The 19,903-nt window shown below is 38.6% G+C and overlaps 1 protein-coding gene across 4 annotated transcripts in view; it reads left to right on the plus strand.

Annotated features, from left to right (window-relative positions):
- NLGN4X (neuroligin 4 X-linked) overlaps window positions 1-19,903 on the plus strand; it is a 265,757-nt gene that overhangs the window by 146,669 nt on the left and 99,185 nt on the right. For all 4 annotated transcript variants that reach the window (XM_034757415.1, XM_034757422.1, XM_034757434.1 and 1 more), the window contains one exon: window positions 490-642. In XM_034757415.1, the coding sequence (XP_034613306.1) occupies window positions 490-642 (153 nt within the window). The remainder of the gene's footprint in view (window positions 1-489; window positions 643-19,903) is intronic.

Here is a 19,903-nt window from a genome sequence, read left to right on the forward strand (position 1 = left end):
AAAGATGTCTCTCAGTTGCTGGGGGAATGGAAAGACTGGATCAATGGTATCATTTTATGATTTAATGTATTGGTTTATCTGGATTAGTTAGAATTTTGTGTTGAGAATATTCTAATAGTGACACCAATCACTGTGCAATTTAATTTTCTATTGAGGCCTCTCATTTATCTTACAGTTAAATTTTTTACACACTATAGTACTTTCCCAGTGTTCTGAGAACATTCCTTATGAAAGTATACTTGGAAGTAACAAACAAGTATCAAAAACAATTTCTCAGCCTCTAAACCCACTGAGTTTAACGTAGATCACTCTGAAGTGACCTAAGTACAAGCACAGAGGAAAGCTAGTTGACTGAAGAGCTGTAGATAAAATTGAAAATATGGGGAAAAGAAATTATTTTAATAGCACTTTTGTGAAAAAGCAACTATCTATTTTGTTTCAATATTTTTATTACTTTATTGTGTCTTCCTTACTTGCATTTTTTTCCAGACATTCATGATCAGAACAACAAGAAACCTGTTATGGTCTACATCCACGGGGGATCTTACATGGAGGGTACTGGCAACATGATTGATGGGAGCATTCTAGCAAGCTATGGAAATGTCATTGTTGTAACGCTCAACTACAGGCTGGGGGTTTTAGGTAAGTGACTCATTTCTTAAACAGAAAAGTACTAAATGTGCATTGGAATAATTAGGTGGAGTTTCCATTTAACTAGCTAATTTGATAGAAATGTTTTATTGTTGAGTGCATGCATTGATCTATTGCAACTTCTTTTAAGAATATTTGGACCAATTTTGTGTTGTAAAAGAGAATATACTTGTGGATGCATAGCTCCCATTTTAATCATATTACTTGCATTGATTTAATTTTGAACCCCTTTTGATATTTTGTGAAGTTTTTGTTAATTGAACTATGCTGATTCTTCCCTTACTATAAACAGCTGCCTTCACCTTCAACAAAAATTACTTTTTGGGGGGGAGAGGGGGAGGGGCTATATTCTCATAAATCTAAAATGTCACCATAACATCATTTTACTCCTCTTGGCTCAGTGACTTCACCAGTTCTGAGTTGTATGTGTTTTTATACAAAATCTTCTCCATTTCACATATAAAGAAGAGGGGAAGTCAGCAAAAAGTATCACTCCTCAGAGTTCTAACACTGTGTTAAGGACATAAGGGGTGTTTAGCTGTTGGGTTTTTTTTGTTTTGTTTTGGCAGAAGTGGAGATTTTTATTATTGTATACTAATACAAAATATGTTCATTTTGGTGGAGTTGGTTGCAGCAAAAAAAGGTCTATAATGTCAAGGAGTGATATAATTTTTCTTCGTGAATATCACAGAATGATTCCTCCATACACCTGAGTTAATATGTTGAGTGAGGTTACTTTTGCTGCTCACTAGCATAGGCAAGAGCAGCCTGCCCAATATGTTGGCATCATTTTAAATGTTAGATTCAATTAAATGAGCTCCTTTGAGCTATGATATTACTAAGCTACCCGAAATGTTCCTTTTTCTTCCTTCTGTTACTATGTTATGCTCCTAATGCATGGACCATATTCCATTTTTCAATGTAAAATTAAGGCAAACCTTTACTCATGCCAGTAGTCTCCTTGATCAGGCCTAGAAAATCAATTTGAATGCAAACAATGAAGAATATAGTCTATGGATACATAATTTTTGCTAGAGTTTACATATCTTCAGCATTTGTGACCATATAAGGTAAGTCACAGTGATATTTCTAGGTGTGGTCTTACTATGTATATATTGCTAGCAACTCAGCTTTATGTATATATGTTCTTAGTGTGGAATGGAGGAAGTTCTTTCACTTGATTCAACTATTGTACTTGATATGGTTGATATGGTTAAGGTGTTTAGCAAATAAACAAACAACAAAAAATCTCCAGCTACTCAGAATAATGGAAAATTTTTCCCATACCCTCTCCCTCAATCTGTTGTTCAGTGATTTAAAATATGAAAGAATAGTTTCTTAACATCAGAAGCAGCATTAAAACTTAAAGCTATGATTTCTCAAAAAGGCTTCAGTGGTCATATGCAATACTGTTGAGGGACATAAAAGCACAAAAACCTAATTCAAGCATAAAGAATAGCAAGAAAATAAGTGCACAGTTGTGGAGATGCAACCCTCTTTTTAACTGCACATGTGTATTTTAAACAGAGAGGATGCAAACCACACACCTAATCTTAGGGGTGCCCCCTTGTAAGGAATTATGAATGATTGAAAAGTTCTCTTTGTAATGTTTTCCTTTGTTTTTTACAAGTGAAATTACTCAAGGATTAAGATGATTCTGAATATTTTAAAAAAAAAATGTATCCCAGTCTGAGGAAATGGAAGAATCTGCCATATTTACCTCTATAAATCTTAACAACCTCCTGTTGTCTGTATTTAGATGGAAGAGAGATGAGAGAAGGTGTTTTTACCTTGCTAGATTGGTATACAGGTATAACGATCTAAAACAATATCTATGAGGAATTTAAGGGGATTGCAAAAATAGAACTTTGTATTTTAACTTGTTTCTCTACCTCAGTAAATATAAGCTTTGTAATGCTACAGATTTTATTCTTGGTTTCAAAAGGCCCATATTTAAAATGGCAAACGGTCCATTCAGAATATGCATATAGCACCCAGATACATTCAGAAAGCAAATAGGAGGGGGAAATGTTTCAAAACCATATTGTTCCTCTTCCCTTCTGTCTTCTTGTGCCATTGTGTAATCTGACTATAGCCCTTGAGAAGACATTTGGCTTCTGTTAACATATTGGATGGAGAGAAATTTGGAATGGAAGATGTTAGGCCCACTGCAGAGAATTCTGAAAGAGTATTGGATGTAGAAACAAAAGAGAGGAACTGTATTTCTTCAAATAAATGAGCTCATAGAAAATGTATGTTCAGTAACAAAACAAAGATAGAGTTAAAACAAAAAGAATTAAATACCTAATAAGTGCCAACAACTTAAAAAGGAGAGTTTAAGATTTTATTTTAAATCTCAAAAGTGTTCAGGAAAACACTACGAATTCATTTTAATTTTTTTGAGGGAAGTGTGCCTGCTACATATAACTGATCTAGATGTTGGATGGCTCCAAATTTGGGAGGAGGATAGTATTTGGATCCAGAGTTTCAATTCAGTTGCAGCTTAAATAATTTCATGTCTCTCCTCCCGCCCCCTCCCACCCTTGTGTTTTAGTACTTTTTTAGTTTTTTCTATGTGGATACACCCATAGCAGATGACTATTACAGAAATGTAATTTGTACTTGTTGTTGTTGTTACTGCTAAGATTCTCGCCCCATGATTTTTTTTTCTTTTCATCTGTATTATGTCATCAAATGCAAGAAAAAGAAAATACATATCAGTATGGAAGATATGGATAATATACTGTAATATAACTCAGACAAATCCAAGTTCATCAGAATGAATGGTCCTAGAAAAAAAATTCCATTGTAGAGATTACCTGTTTTAATGCATCTATGTATTTCAATCAAATCTCTTCATAAATTAAAGGAAAAGAAAACATATAGGAACTACATTATCTATATGATTGTCTTTTCTCTAAAAATCTGCATACCAACAAAAGTCATAGAGATGTCTTTCTGTCTATCTATCTTAAACAACACAGACTTTTGGTTTACTGCATTGTGATTTTCATTTACTTTGGTACTGCCTCATTGATTAATTCCTGCGTGATAACCACAGCACTGAAATTTGACAAGAGTGGTTCATGAAATCTGTGGTTGCTCTGTCTCTTTTTTTAAAGGTCATAAGCTGCGGAGAAGACCCCTTATAACAGGAAACTTTATTACTGTATATGCATGATAGACTCCTAGGATTTCAGAAATATGGGTAAGAGAATGCCTGCAGACACCATGCAGATGGAAAAGAATTGTGTCTTTCATAGACTTCAATCTGCACACCCACTTCGCTACAATTTCCCACCTTTTAAACAAGTGAAATGGTAATTTTTTAAGTCTTATGTCGCCAGAAATCATCCGTCATGGATCAAATGCAAACTTTGTTTGTATAACAAATTCAGTCGGGTGACAGCAACCTGTAAACCCTATGAAGACAGGGCTCCTCATTACTGCATTTGTGATACAAATATCCTTTTATTTTTCTCTAAGAAATTAAGAGCTAGGCTTAGCTCTGAGTGAGAATTATCTGTAGAAGCTATGCCCCCATCTGAACAGCAGGAAAAAGTATGGTATAAGAGTCACAATTCCACCCTTCTGCCTCTTGCTCTTCAGGAAAGCAGATTACTGCAGCCCGGGAACGGTTGTAGCTTACTTCCTCTCTGTGTGTTCATGTAGATCTACTGGCAGATTGCGGAGTGGAGCCAAGTTTCTGCCTACCCCTGTTTTGCCCCCACTTGATCACAGTGCGGAGCAGTGGGAGTGCAAAGGCTGCACTCCTTAGGGTGCTGGGAGCCACAGTGTGAACAGCCCTAATGAGGTTGTGCTATGATTAGGAGGCCATTACTCCTCTCTGAGGTCATATTTGGGCTAATCAAAATCTACCCCTAATGAAGTACCCAGAAATGGTGAAATAGAAAACAGCTTGGCTGTGGTCTCATCCTTTGCTTCAACTTAGATGAGAAGGCATTGCCTTTATAAGAGTTGCAATTGAATCCGAATTTTGCAAACCATGTATGATAATTGGGAATTCAATGTTTCAGGAGAGTTAGGCAAAATGGAGCTCTGCAGGAGCTTAGCTTCAGCTCTGTTGTATCAGCGACATGCTAGAAATTCAGTAAATGTGGAAGTTTGGATATTAAGATTCAATAAATCTGGACTTTCATGTATTAATTTTAGTTGATTCCTCCTATTTATAATATGACTGTTTTGCTTTAACAAGAAACAGGATTTCCCTTCCCTACCTACAAACTCTTTGTGTTCATGACTTGTTTTCAGTATTACACGGAGCAGATACAGACAGAACAGGGATTACTATTATTATTACTTTATTTTGGAATGACCTGAATTAGCCTGTGGTGAGTCATGTACATGGTAAGTCCTAGACTTGCTTGTGAAACAGTGGAAATGAGCTCCAATGAATGTGAGCTCCGAAGAGATGTAACATTAACAAAAAGATGGATTGTCTGAGCTATTTTTGTGCAATTTAATTTAGAGATGCTCTATGCAATGGTTTCATATGGTTGGAAACAAAAATATTCAGCACCATCCACAAAAGACAATATGCACTAATGTAAACTTAGTGTTTGTGTGAAAGACTGACCTATAATTCTTGTGTTCTAGAAATATGACATGGGTTTCTGGAAACTAGCATATAATGAAATGCCTAATGCAATAAATAAGACCTGTTCAGGGTTGGAAATAATGAATTCTATTTCATATTTCCAAAAGCAACTCAAAGTTTTACATTTCCTTCCCCAAGACAACCAAAACATGCAGAAAAGAATAGCCTGCTTTTTCTCTACCTGATTTTTATTTTATTCTTCAATTTTAAATGCTCTCTCCTTTAAGCAAACTTCCCTTTTACCAGGGAAAAACCAGTATTCAGTCATGGGACTCCATTATTAATGGACAACAATAAATAAACCATGTTTGGGTCCGGCATGTTACTCAGCACTCTAACAGGTTGTTGAGTGTCCGCAGCTCTCAATAAGTGTCCTGTTTCTAAGTTCAAGCCTCAGTCCACTGGAATGGTCAATATTATGCCATATTTAGGAACTGATTGAATAAAAGAATACATGTAGCTTGTAAAATGTGGAAGTACAGTGTTTTAGACCATTCTGAGATTATATGTAAAAGGATCAGGTCCTTAGAGAAGTACACTGATTATTTTGATAGATGAAGGGAAGCTCCCATCTATTGCCACTGACAAACTGGTGGGTTCCCTAAGAGAAAACTGGAATAAAATTCTACGTTGCTATAAATAAGTATGTTGTAGAAATTTGGGAACTCATTTCCCCCAAGTCATATATATGACCAAAATAAAAACAAATTCAGATTTCCAAACCAAAATAATTATTGAATAGCTACATATAGGGAGCTCGTAACATGCTATTTCATGCACCTCTTTTAGATAATGCTAGTTTATGAAGAAATGTTCTGGAAGTGATACTCTTTGGTATGCTTTCAGAAAAATTCCCAAGTTAGCAATGCTCTAAAGGAGCCTGAATCTTCTTTTCAAAAATACTTTTTATTTCCAGTGACCAGCCAAAATGCACAACTTGGATTATATGCACTAAGAGGTTACACTTAAAATCTTTGTTACATCGAGAGCAGAGCAGATTCCTTTTTGCTGACAGGTTCATAGCAGTATCCTAGGGTGTGTTAGACTTACTTGTAAGATCATTTTCTTTTTCATTTAACACATATAATTGTTATTCCTTTTGGGAGGATTCCTTATGGGTTTCTTTAATTCAAGATTTGCATTTGTTCTAAAGCTAATTACTCAGAGTTTTAAGTTTTAAGAATGTTCAGATTGAAGAGAGAGAGAGAGAGAACAAGAATAGCAGAGGCTACGTGCTCCTTTTAAAAGTGAATGTCGCTTTTTTTGAAAAAAGCTGGGTTGTAGCACTGTTTACAGTTTGTCTTCAAAGGCCCAGATTGTGGCCTGATTGCATGCCCACTTAATGCCATGTCTCCTCTACAGAGCCTATGTTGGCATAGTGCCTCCCAGTAGATGTCCAGCATAAAATGACAGAAGGAGTTCTGTTGGCATAGTAATACCACCTCCCCAAATGACATTAGCTAAACTGACAGAAGTACTCTTCTGTTGGCTTAGCTGCTTTTATACTGGAGGTTTGCTGGCATAGCTATGTTGACTAGGAGGTATGATTTTTTTTCCCCAGACATGTAGGTGACACAATACACCAGAAAAACTTTGTAGTGTAGACCAGGTCTTGGGGTTTTAACCGGGAGGAAGGTCCTTTCCCTACATGCTATCATATGGCCTTCCTATATCTCCACTGGCGGTGTTAAGAGATAATGGGGCTGATTATGTCATCTCCCTTCCCCCACTCTGGAAGTGGGCAGAGCTGAACTGGTACAGGGAACTAGGTAATGAACTGCTATGGGTATGGACCAGTGATAGATTACCACCCCATGGGAGTAAGCAATGTGGTGGGACTGCACAGTTCCCATGGGGTGGACCTTCTAGAGGACAGATTGTTTTAAGATAAATTATTATTTATTATTTGTATTACCATAGTATCTGGAAGCCCTCATCATGGACCACGATCCCATTGTGCTAGCACCGTACAATCACAGAACAAAAAGATGGTCCCTGGCTCAGGGCATTTACAATCTAAGTACAAGACAAGAGACAGCAGATGGATACAGACAGATGGAAGATTACAAGTAAACAATGAGATAATATTAGCATGATAAGCAAGTGGTCTCTGCATATGAGCAGCCTAACAGTTGTGAAGTTTTATGTAGGCATCGCAGCAAAACAGAATTTTGAGGAGGGACTTGAAAGTGGCGCAGAGAGGGACTTGAATGTGGTGAGTCTAGCACTGCCTCACCTATATTCCTCAGCTCTAAACTGAAGGTCTCCTAACCTTTTCAGTCCCTGGCCTGTCTTATAAGAGTGTCACTAATGGTGTCAGTTAATGCCAGTTGTCATGGTTATTTTATGACCTGAAGCAATACCACAAGTCTACTTCCAAATTCTAACTGAATAATTCTTACTGATGATGTAAATTCGTATTCATGGTTCATGATATAACTTCCATTAGCCTTAGCTGGAATGATGTATGTTGTTCACTGACTTTTTGAATCATGTTTTCGTGTTTTGGCTACAGTGTTGAAACACAGAAATTAAAGATGTACAAGATTCACTGAATCATCTTCTTACTGTTACCCAGGGTGCTTTCAACCCAAAGCTCTTGGTAATCTTTACTCTGTGCGAGGAGGTGTCAGGAAATAAATCAGGGGAGACACGGTCGTCCGACCGATAGATGGCTGGCGCAAACAGGACAACACAAGAGTGCTTTCACTTAAAGCTAAACTTTACTTAATCTCAAGCACTTACACACGTCCACAACAAGATTAGTAAAACGCCCCCAACCCTTGATAATTACCAAAGTTCAGTGTGGCTTTCGAGTGACACAGTGGCAGCCTGTCTGCTGCTGGGGAAAACAAGGTGCATCCAGAGGGAGAGGCCAGTCCCAAAGAGTCCCACCTATCTCAAGCTTTTTCCCCTTATTTATACATTAGTAATACAATGACATGTCCCTTAAAGAAAATTTATCAAGCAAGCAGTTCCACTGGGCAAGCAAGAGGCTCCTTCTGATTATTGATTAACCAGGTGTGGGTCTTTCCAGAGCCTTCAGCCTTGAGACCCCAATAGACATTCCTGGGGGTACATCCTGCTCTTTTCAAATGCATGTATCAGCAACTTTAACACAATTCTTATCAGGAAGGACGCGGGGTCAAGCTGCCCTTTCAGAGGGACCCTAAACCCCCTCCCCTCCTGCCTTGGTCAAGCTGAGATTGCTGAACGGCCAATTTACAGCTTGCTGTCTAGGCTGTCTTTAACAATAAGCCATAGTGGTTTTAAGCACTTTACTGGTTTGCCAAAGTCTCCCCATACACTTACCTCATTGGATGTCTGGGTTCTGTATCTTTGAAATGTCCTATTGCTTAACCCATGGCTTCCTGATATTTGTTTTACTGAAAGGCCTTGGCACTGTGGAATTTAGAGGCAGCATGAGCACGAGTTACTGGAGGATAAGGTACTAAGCATAGATTTGTATGGTTTTTAATATCACAGGTATTCCTTTCACATAGTAAGTGTATGGTAGCAGAGTAATATATCTCTACCAGCACATGCCATTATACTCCATTTTCCTATGGCTTAGCTTGTAGGGTATAAAACCATTTAAGGCTTTAATGCTCCTGACAAGTTTTGAAAACCTTCACATAATTGCTCGGTTGATTCTGAATAGCTAATTATCAAACTTGGCACTGATCAAGAATTTTTGGCTGAAGGTCCCCATACCTGAGTGCAGCCAATTCTACTTTCTCCAGGCACAGTGGACTAGTCCAGCTACTCATGCCAGTTAGAGTTAAAAACAAACAAACCCCCAAACACACTCCCAGAAGAGGAGTCTTTCACAGACATCTGTCAAATGAAGTGGAAAGTCTGGCATTAGAATGAACAATAGACAAAGAATCTGGATTGTGGCAATTCAGTGTTGAATGGTACACTATGAGCTCCTTTATATATATCTCTGAACGCACTAATTCTTGTCTCTAGCTCTCTTCACATTTTCTTTTTTTCCATGCTGTATAAAGGAAAATCTGTTGCTATGCCTTCAGTGGGCTTTTGTAAGTAGCAAAACAGACCTAGTGTGTTTTTTATTATGTTTTTATATTTGTAGATGTTTGTATGCATAGGCCAAACATTTCAAAGTTGGGTGCCCAAAGCTGCAGTCATAAATTAATATTTAGGCACCCATATAAAGGGGGCCTGATTTGCTCAGCTTCCATAAATCTCTTTGAAGGGCTGAGCTGCAGGTGTTCAGCACTTTTGAAAAGCAAACCACTTTTATGTAGATGCTCAACTCTGGATTGAGAAGCCTAACTTCAAAAATATCTTCAATGCTAAATGAATACATTGTTTGACAAACTGGATCAGAGCAATGGTCCTTTTTAACAAATATCTTACCTCTAGCACTTTCCAATACCTGGACAACTGTACTATGCTATAATACAAGAAGAAAGAATTTCCTTCCTGCCACGTTCAGGCAGTCAATCTCTTACTTGATTCATCGGCTGTAATTGCTTTTGGGGTAACCTCTAAAGGCCTGATTATTGGTAATTAATTTGGCTTCAGTGGGTTCCAGATTATGCCTTTAGGTTGCTTAACTGCAAATATTATTAAGAGTTATAAAATGCCCCAACTGTTTTAAAAATCCTTGCAACATTTAACAAAGAGCCCCGTGGCACCTTATAAACTAACAGACATATTGGAGCATAAGCTTTCTTCGTCAGATGCATGTAATGGAAATTTCCAGAGATCTTTTTAGAGGTCCAGACTAACACAGCTATCTCTCTGATACTTGCAAAATTTAGGTTTTGGTTGCATTTGGAGTTGCTCTGACCGGGTTTTCATTCAGCCCAAATGTCCAGGTATGCTATTTTGATCCCCGATAAATTCCCTCAACGTTTAGGAGTATATGGGTATGGGGTATTGGTGCAGGTTGATATCTACACTATTTGTGTCAATGACATACTCCAGAAGTAAGTTTGGCTGTGTGCTGCATAAAAGAGCATATCCTCTTAAATACATTGGACAGATGCTCAGCTGGTGTAAATTAGCACAGCTTCATTGACTTCAGTGGAGCTATGCTGATTTACACCAACTGAGAATCTGGCCCACTGTTTCTGATATTCATGACCTTTTCCAGACCACCAACATTCATTGTTTGCAAAAAGATTATCAACGTCAGGGTTGGCTCCAGGTGCTTGGGGTGGCGATCTGCAAGAGGCAGCATTCCGTATGTTTTTGCTGCCCCGAGCAGTGCGCCGAATTGCCGCCACGGACAGCGGGGGCAGTCCATATGCCGTTAGGGCGGCACGCGCGTTTCTGCGGCAGCAGCAATTTGGCGCAGAGCTTGGGGCGGCAAAAACAGTAGAGCCAGCCCTGATCAATGTTCAGTCATATCGATATCAATCATTCAGTTATCTATCTAAAAAAGTGTTATGTTTTGTGGTATGCTTCGTACAAATGATGCCATGGTGAAAATATTACGAATACTTTTGATAAGATAATATAGATCACTGAAGGCTCTGCTACTGCATTATGTGGCCATTTCAGTTATAAAAATTGATTACATTTTTGCATGTTACACTTTTGCATGATTAGATATATTAGACAAAATTACTTCATCAATCCCAGCTATTCATAAATATTAATAGATGTGTATAAGCATGAGCGTACACATGTATTGTAAACACATGGCTTCTTCCTGGTGCTTCCTTGTGGCATTGGGCAGCCCTACAGGTAGGCCCTCACCTCAATTGCCCTTTTGAGTCCCCAGTAACTCCATGGAAACTGATTATCAGGTCCATTAACATAGTTTATTAACAAACAATACTCCAGGCAGTCCATAACAAGCATCTCAAAACATAGTCTATATCACCCCAGCACATATATTCCTTAAAACGCAGTTTCATTCTCACCAGACCCTGGTGTTTTCTGCCATACCTCCATCCCTCTGCCTGGACAGCCACTTTAGCCCTTCCATCTGGGGTGCAACTCCACTCTTCCCGGCAGGAACTCCTACAGCATCTCTGATGGATGCATCTTTCACTCACCCTGGTCCTCTGACCATTCTGCAGGGTCCGGCTCTCCCGCAAGGAGACATGAGTGGGTAAGCCCTTCTGCTGCTTCTCCTTCCTTCAGCCCTCTTTGGCCATTGGCTCCAGCTTTCCAGCTTAGAGTCAGCAGGCATCTCCCTCTGCTGTTCCTCCTGCCTTCAGCCCTCTCCATCCTTCAAGCCCTACCCCTTTCACTTGGGGGAGGCAGCTGGCAAACCCCTCTTGCTGCTCTCCTGTCTACAACCTTCTCCCAGGAACCACCTTTTGTATCTGGGATCTCTCATCTTCTGTTTTTCTCCTGTCTGACTCCAACTGACTGAACCAATCTTCTGTGATTCTTCAGGTCTTTTTTCTCACCAGTGTCCCACCCTCTTTATTGACCCAACTGAGAGCTCCTAGACTGGAATAGAAGAGCTGAGCCCAGTTTAATTTAATGGACCAACTACCCTGTTGCATGTATTACTGACAACTTTGTATTACTGACAATGTAGGGCCTATTGTCAAAATTGTGTTTTAATATTTCTCAGATCATATTGTCTTAAAATAATCTACATAAAGCTTGTGAAGTTGACCTGGTAATTCAGTTTATAAAACAAATCTCAGTGTATGAAATGTGAAGGACATTTTGCTGGTTATAGTATTCAAAAATATCTTATCTTAATTTTCTTCTGCAAATGAGATCTGCTGTCCTACCAGTGCCATCGCTGAATAAAAAGGGCTAAACTAATTGTGCTGGTGAATTATATATTTACAATAAATGTAATGTGTTATCAGTTGGCTGCTTGTTAACCTAATTACATCTTCAACCTACTGTTTATATATGGTAACATGGTAAAGTCTCCACAATTCCAACACTTTCTGAAGATCTGCAGTAACAGTAAAGTAAATTCTGCTGTGTCTAGATAAATTGCCTAAAACAGCATTCTGTTCTGAAAAGTGTATATGGAAAAATGGTATCTTCCTCCTCAACATCTCTACTGCCTGTGTGTATGCAGAGTCATATATGCTTAGCATCACTTTTTTTTTTCTTTGATACTTTGTACTCTGTTAACACTGCAGCAGAGCAGAAATGGCTATAGAAGGGAGAGCAGGATTCTGGTCCTTCTCACACATCAGGTCCTTAGATACAATTATGTAAATCTATTGCAGGCAATTAGTTACACAGGTATAGTAATGGGGTTGTCTGGTTGTAACTGAAGGCAAAATTTGGCCTATACACTCTTTGTCACTCATGGTGATACATGAGAGGGAAAAGAACAGATATTAAAATTCAGAGTTTGTGGGATACAAGTTAGGAAAAACTGAACATCTTCTTGTAAACTGAGCAAATAAGTCACTGTGCCACAATAAATATAGGTCCTCCTGATGTTATTTTTAGAGTCACTTTTCAGAGTTGAATCACGCTTTAAACCTCAACATCATTATTATTATTGTATTTGATTTTTAGTTCAGTAATTCAGACCTACATATTCTTTCCATTTGTTAAAAATTTGCAAGAAAAGGTCAAATTAGGGTCAAATTTTGTTATTGTGTGTACTCTTGCTGTACCAATGGATGGAGGTAGATGTGTATCAATAGCTTAGAGCAAAGTCTGGCACTTATTGTTCAGTGACTGTATTGGACCTATTATGGGGTTTTGTATTAGTGTGACTAAATTCAGGAATTGACTTGATAACAGTGAAAACCGGCTATAAAGCAAAAAGAATGGCTTTACAGTCATCATGTTAATCAGTAATAAAAGAATTGTAATAATGATAAAAGCTTTTGAGCTTACCCTACTATGACTATAAAATGAGCTAACAAGTTATTGGGGAAAGGACTTTAAAGGCTCAAGTAAGTAAAACTTACTCTAACCTGCTTATCATGGCTAATACAGGATATGTAACACTGAAACAGAAATAATACTTCTGCAATACAACCTTCCATTTCGTCTTTGCTGTTGGCAGATGTATTTAAACCTGGAGTTATACTTGTCCTTTTCACAATTACAGGATTTCAGCATCAGTTCTAGGGGGCAAAAAACAGAGTTACTGATTACTCATGCTTCTGAGGACTTGGCCTACTCCAGTGTGTCTCTCAAAAATGTAATCTTGCAGAAAAGAAAGACTTTATAAATTATCCAGTTGTCAATTTCCCTTTCATGCTTATCTAAGCCTATGATGACCAGGAGGCAGTTATGCAGGAAATTTTGTGGCAGTCACTTAGAACTTATTGACCACAATGTAATTTTTTTCTTGTAATTATGGTTTCTTTTTCCTGCTGATGAGAAATACACTGATTAAAGCGACAAAGAGTCCTGTGGCACCTTATAGACTCACAGATGTTTTGGAGCCTAAGCTTTCGTGGGTGAATACCCACTTCGTCAGACACATGCAGCGGAAATTTCCAGAGGCAGGTATAAATATGCAGGCAAGAATCAGTCTAGAGATAACGAGGTTAGTTCAATCAGGGAGGATGAGACCCTCTTCTAGCAGTTGAGGTGTGAACACCAAGGGAGGAGAAACTGCTTTTGTAGTTGGCTAGCCATTCACAGTCTTTGAACATGGCTACCCCTCTGAAACTTGATTCAAGTTTGCAATTTGAGGGATTTTACCAGTGGTTGGAGGGCACACCAGAGTACAAGATATGGTGCATGCCATAAGGCATATAAAGCTTAACTTATGTTTGAAAATGACAGGTTGCTTGCAGCAACATTCACGTAAGCACACTTCCAGCTACATTTTGTAAAGCCTTACTGGCAGCTGTCAGTTCCCTATGATGGGTTTATTGCAATCAGAAGCTGCTGCAGGGATGCTTGGGTTTTCACTTGGCTGTGTCTTGTGGTGATGATGATGATGATAATAAACCTATGAAACCAGAGATTATATTCATATTTGGCAATTAAGGAGTTTTAATCTTCTCAGCAGGACTTCAGAAAGAGAAAGAGACAAAGAGGGAACAAAAATATGATAAATCTTTAGCTCTCGGGGATAGAAAAAATTCTGTAATGCTGCTGCTCAAGTGTCATGCAAGAAATCCCTGTTTTTGTGATCAGGACACCAGTATGCACTTTTTGGGAGAGTCATGCCAGTCACTACAATGGGTTTGCGTGATTATTTCTGTTGCTCTTCACATGTCAGATCCTCAGCTGCCGTAATTCAACACAGCTCCATTAACTTCACTAAATCTTGCCCATAGTATCTGTTGTTTACCTTGGTTCTTCCTTTTATTTTGTTGCATACATAAACTTTTCTTGTCAGATTGGACCATAAGGAGAACTGAACTGAAATCTTAAATTTTAATTTGGCTCCATAACTGTCAAAGGAAGTGAAAGGCTTAAAAGTACTTTACATGACAAAAGAGACAGAGGAAATATGGAAAGCCAGCCACTATTTCAGTACATTGTCTGTGGATGGATTTGAACTAAATATTTTTACAGACTTTTGAATTTTTTCCAGGTGTATTTTTCTTCCAGGAAGCACCCAGTTGAAATATGAACCAGGAGAGAGAACCAAAGGCCAATATTAAATTATTGTGCTTGTAATGTTTTTGTTTGACCCAGAAGAAATATTATGGGTGAAATCCTGGTTTCACTAAAGTCAATGGGAGTTTTATTAATGACTTCCATGGGGCCAAGATTTCAGTATGTGTTTAATGCCTTCTTATTTCAAGATGCCATCAATATGATAATTATGTTTCCTAAATGGAGCTCTAAATAGTCTTTTTCCAAGATTTAAAAGCACAAACTATTTGAATTATTATGACACCAAAAGAATTAATGGGGGCCTAAATGAACTAAATATGTCTAATGTGTCTATAAACTATTCATTGTTTTCACACAAATTAAATGGTTCCATGTGTAGTAGTAGTTGTTTTATTGTTTTATGGTAGTGCCTGAAAGACCCAGCCCCATTGTGCTAGACACTGTACAAACATCAGACAAAAAGATGGTCTTCTGCTGAAGCTTTCGAGTGTTTCAGTTTTAGGTGTGACAATGAGATTTTTGCTTTGTTAGCTCCTACAGCCTATCTAGGATAGCTAGGGATATTGAGTAAATTGAGGTGCTTCCTGGTGAGGGATGTAAATGGGTTTTTTAGTTGATATCGGCAGGTAAAGATTAGCAACTGAGACAAGTCATCAATTTTCATCTCTTCATTTCTGCTTCCTAATCGAAAATGACGACTTCCATCTAGGGATTTATTACTGCAGATATCCTACAGTAGTGGTGGTTCGTTAAGAACTTAGATTGGTTGGGAGAATGCCTAGTAATGAAGGATGTCATAAGATTACAGAAAGGAAAGGTATGCAGGCTTAGCACATATGGGTGTTACAGAGCTCCATTTTTACTCAGTTGTTTTCCATTTCCCAAGCCTTCTGTGACTTGCAATATTTAGTTTGTCTAAAACTAAATACTCTCTTGGGGATATGAGCAAATCCATGCAAAAGATAATAAGAAATTGTATAGCCTTTAGAAAATCTGAGAGCAGATGGGGCACAGTTTTTTTTTCCTCACAGGTTCATTGTTGAGTTGCACATAAAATCAGGTTTAGGACATTAAAGATAAAGATCGCAGCATCTCAGAAATTGCATGTGTGATGTTGCACTCCATATGATTTTATGAAAATATGCTAATGAGTGTGAATATAAGGTAACTGGGATATGCTTCATGCAAAAGGTCTCTTGTAAGGTATCATTACAAAGCTCATAATCTACTGAGTGTGATAATCCTATTTGTATAAATGTATCATTCTTGTATCTGAAACTAGAAATATGAAATATAACTCTGAGGTGTTATTGTAATTGTGCATAGTGTGGGCCATTAATGGTGGCTTGGACTCTTGATGCCTCCCATCAACTAGGACAATTGGTTGTAAATGGCTCTGTTTACTTTCAAGCCTTCCTATGAGATAGGTGGGGAAGAATGAAGGCTTGGAGTCTCACAAGACATGTGACTATGTCACCTAGTACTGGAATCCATCTTAAATCTGTTGCTATTCCATTTAGAAGGAGGGGTGGGGACCCAGAGAGACAAAAGATTCCTGCCTTGTGCCAAAGCTATAAAAGAGGTGGAACAGAACAAAGGAGGTTCCAGTCATGAGAAATCCACTAGTTACCACCTGAGCTGGAGCTAACAAGTACTGTACCAAGGACAGGACTGGGCCCAGACTAGGAAGGAGTCTAGTCTGTGAAAGAAGATTATTGGAACATCTCTGAGGGTGAGATTTCATCTGTAATCAGTTTCTTAATGCATTAGGCTTAGACTTGCGTGTTCCGTTTTATTTTGCTTGGTAATTTACTTTGTTCTGTCTGGTATTACTTGGAACCACTTAAATCCTACTTTTTATACTTAATAAAAATCACTTTTGCTTATTAATTAACGCAGGGTAAGTAATTAATACCCCGGGGAGTATCAGTGTTATAGGGGGCAGACAATTTATGAGTTTACCCTGTATAAGCTTTATACAGAGTAAAATGGATTTATTTGGAGTTTGGATCCCATTGGGAGCTGGGTGTCTGGTTGTTAGAGACAGGAACACTTGCTAAGCCATTTTCAGTTAAGGCTGCAGTTTTGGGGCATGTGGTTCAGACCCTGGGTCTGTTTTGGAGCAAACTGGCATATCTGGCTCAACATGGCAGGGTTCTCGAGGCCCAAACTTGCAGAGAAAATGGGCTCAGAGGTAGTCTCAGCAGAACAGGTGACAGTCCCAAGGGGGTTTCTGTGATCAAACCCGTCCACAACATGTTTCAACAAAATGCTACACAGGCTTGTCATCATTTTTTTGCTGCAGTTGTTAACAAACTTTGACTAGTGGATTTGCTTTTAGTAAGGATGTGACTACATGGTTGATAATGTACCATAAATGTGCAATTTTATTTGATTCATATATTTTTCCTGTATAGTAGATATGTTCCTTAATTTGAAACAGTGAACCCTCTCTTACTTATGTCTGGAAATCATCCCACTGCATTTCAATGGAAGCTGGGCACCTAACTCCCTTAGGCTTCTATGAAAATCTCAACCATAACTGATTGGCTGAGTCATAGTTCCAATGACTGTATGATTTCAAGTACAATGGAAAGGTCTAAATTAATAATAATCAGTGGAATTACACCATGTAGACAAGCAGAGAACCAGGCCCACAGCCCATGACAGATTTCGGGAGTACTGAAGCTAGCTGGCCATAACATAAAAATGTTGTGGTCTGGTGCATTTACTGGAAAATTACTTGACCTAGCAAGAAAGCATACCTGATAGGAACCATTTGAAACTTATGTTCCTGTTGAAATCCCCTTTTAAGAAAAATATCAACATGAGAGCCTTCCTCCTCTGATACAGATGACTCTGTTAATACTGAGCTTTAAGATGTTTGACTCTAAGGATTCATCATAAATCATTAAGCAAGAGTTAAAATATCTGTATCAGTTTCCCTTTGCCAAAGAAAGTAGTACACAATTTTCATTTGTTTCTCAAAAAGAAGAACTATTTGTTCTGTTCAAAATGTAATGGACAAACAGCACTATCTAAACAATGAACTATCTTTCACCAAGCACTTGGATAGGTTTTGTAAAGCATATAGGGCTAGATTGTGAATTCAGTGTGCTCTGAGTAAGGGGAAGTGTGTAGCTGCTGTGCTTCAAGAGCAGAGAACAAAGTGTGATTCAGAGTCACCAAATTCAATTCTCCCCTTCCTCTGGGGAGGGAGTAAGTTACTTCACTGTGTGTGTGGATGGAGCCTTCACCTTTCAGTGCTACTCTGGCTGGAAGGTGGGAAGGTGGCATTATAGAATCATAGATTCATAGAACTGGAAGGGACTTCACGAGGTCATCTAGTCCAGTCCTCTGAATTAACACAGGTCTAAGTATTATCTAGACCATCCCTGACAGATGTTTGTCTAACCTGCTCTTAAAAATCTCCAATGATGGAGATTCAACAACCTCCCTAGGCAATTTATTCCAGTGCTTAACCACCCTGACAGTTAGGAAGTTTTTTTCCTAATGTCCAACCTAAACCTCCCTTGCTGCAATTTAAGCCCATTGCTTCTTGTCCTATCCTCAGAGGTTAAGAAAAACAATTTTTCTTCTTCCACCTTATAACAACGTTTTACACACTTGAAAACTGTTATCATGTCCCCTCTCAGTCTTCTCTTTTCCAGACTAAACAAACCCAGTTTTTTCAATCTTCCCTCATAGGTCATGTTTTCTAGTCCTTTAATCATTTTTGTTGCTTTTCTTTGGACTCTCTCCAATTTGTCCACATCCTTCCTGAAATGTGGTGCCCAGAACCAGATACAATATTCCAGATGAGGCCTAATCAGCACGAAGTAGAGCGGAAGAATTACATCTTGTGTCTTGCATACAACACTCCTGCTAATACATCCCAGAAGGATGTTTGCTTTTTTTGCAACAATGTTGCACTGTTGGCTCATATTTAGCTTGTGGTCCGCTATGACCCCCAGATCCCTTTCCTCAGTACTCCTTCCTAGGCAGTCATTTCCCATTTTGTGTGTGTGGAACTGACTGTTCCTTCCAAAATGGAGTACTTTGCATTTATCCTTATTGAATTTCATCCTATTTATTTCAGATTATTTCTCCAGTTTGTCCAGATCATTTTGAATTTTAATCCTATCCTCCTCCAGAGCCCCTCCTTCTCTCCATTCCTCCCCATCCACTTGCTCAGAGTAGGAGAGTAGCCCTTAATCTCTCCAGTGCAGCCACGGTACATCTACACTTGTACTGAGAGGACTGACTCATGACAATCAGTTCCAACCTAAGAGCAGACAGTCAGGAAGCAGGGCAGAGACCCCAAACTGGGGTTATGTTCTATAATTAGATTTCACCAACCCAGTAAAAAGTGTGACCTCCTAGAGTACTGTAACAGTCTTTCCATGGAGTTAAAGACAGTGTCTTTTGGAATTCCAGTCTATCTTGCCACCCAGGCAAACTGGAGTTAGGTAGATTGTTGTTGTACACCAAAGATCACAAAATATTCAGGTTGCTCTCAATCCCAAGAGACCAGTCAATTACCCCAGGTCAATTTGTACCTTACATTTCACACCAAAGACAATGCTTGTAGCCAATCCTGTAGTAAAGTATCTAAGGATTTACTAAGAAAATTGGGGGTTGGACTAGATGACCTCCTGAGGTCCCTTCCAACCCTGATATTCTATGAAAAGAAATTAGAGAGTTATTACAAGGTTAAAGCAGGCAAACACATATATACAGAAATGCATTACAGTCTACGGTTTCAAAAAGTGACAGAGTTGTAATAATCTGTCACCTCTGACTGTCATTTAGGACTAACCCCGGTTGACCCTGGGAATCTCTGCTTCTGTTTCCTAGCTCCAACCCTGTGAGAGTTTGAACAACAAAAGAGATGAAAAAGTTTCTTGTCAGCTCTTTCCAGAATTCAGTCACATGGGAGGAGCACTTGTGCACATAGACTCTTCATCAGTGGAAAGGGGCAATTCACAAAGTCTTTATATTTTGATGTCCCACAATTGCCCATTTAGTTTTGACAGGCCTTCTTGATGGGCAGGAGAAGAGCAAACATTTTTATTTACAAAGCAAATCTTAAATATTACTTTATAGCATGTGATAAAGAATTATAAATGAGAA

This window comes from Trachemys scripta, chromosome 1 (genome assembly GCF_013100865.1).
Source record: "Trachemys scripta elegans isolate TJP31775 chromosome 1, CAS_Tse_1.0, whole genome shotgun sequence".
In the NCBI taxonomy this organism is placed as follows: domain Eukaryota; kingdom Metazoa; phylum Chordata; order Testudines; family Emydidae; genus Trachemys; species Trachemys scripta.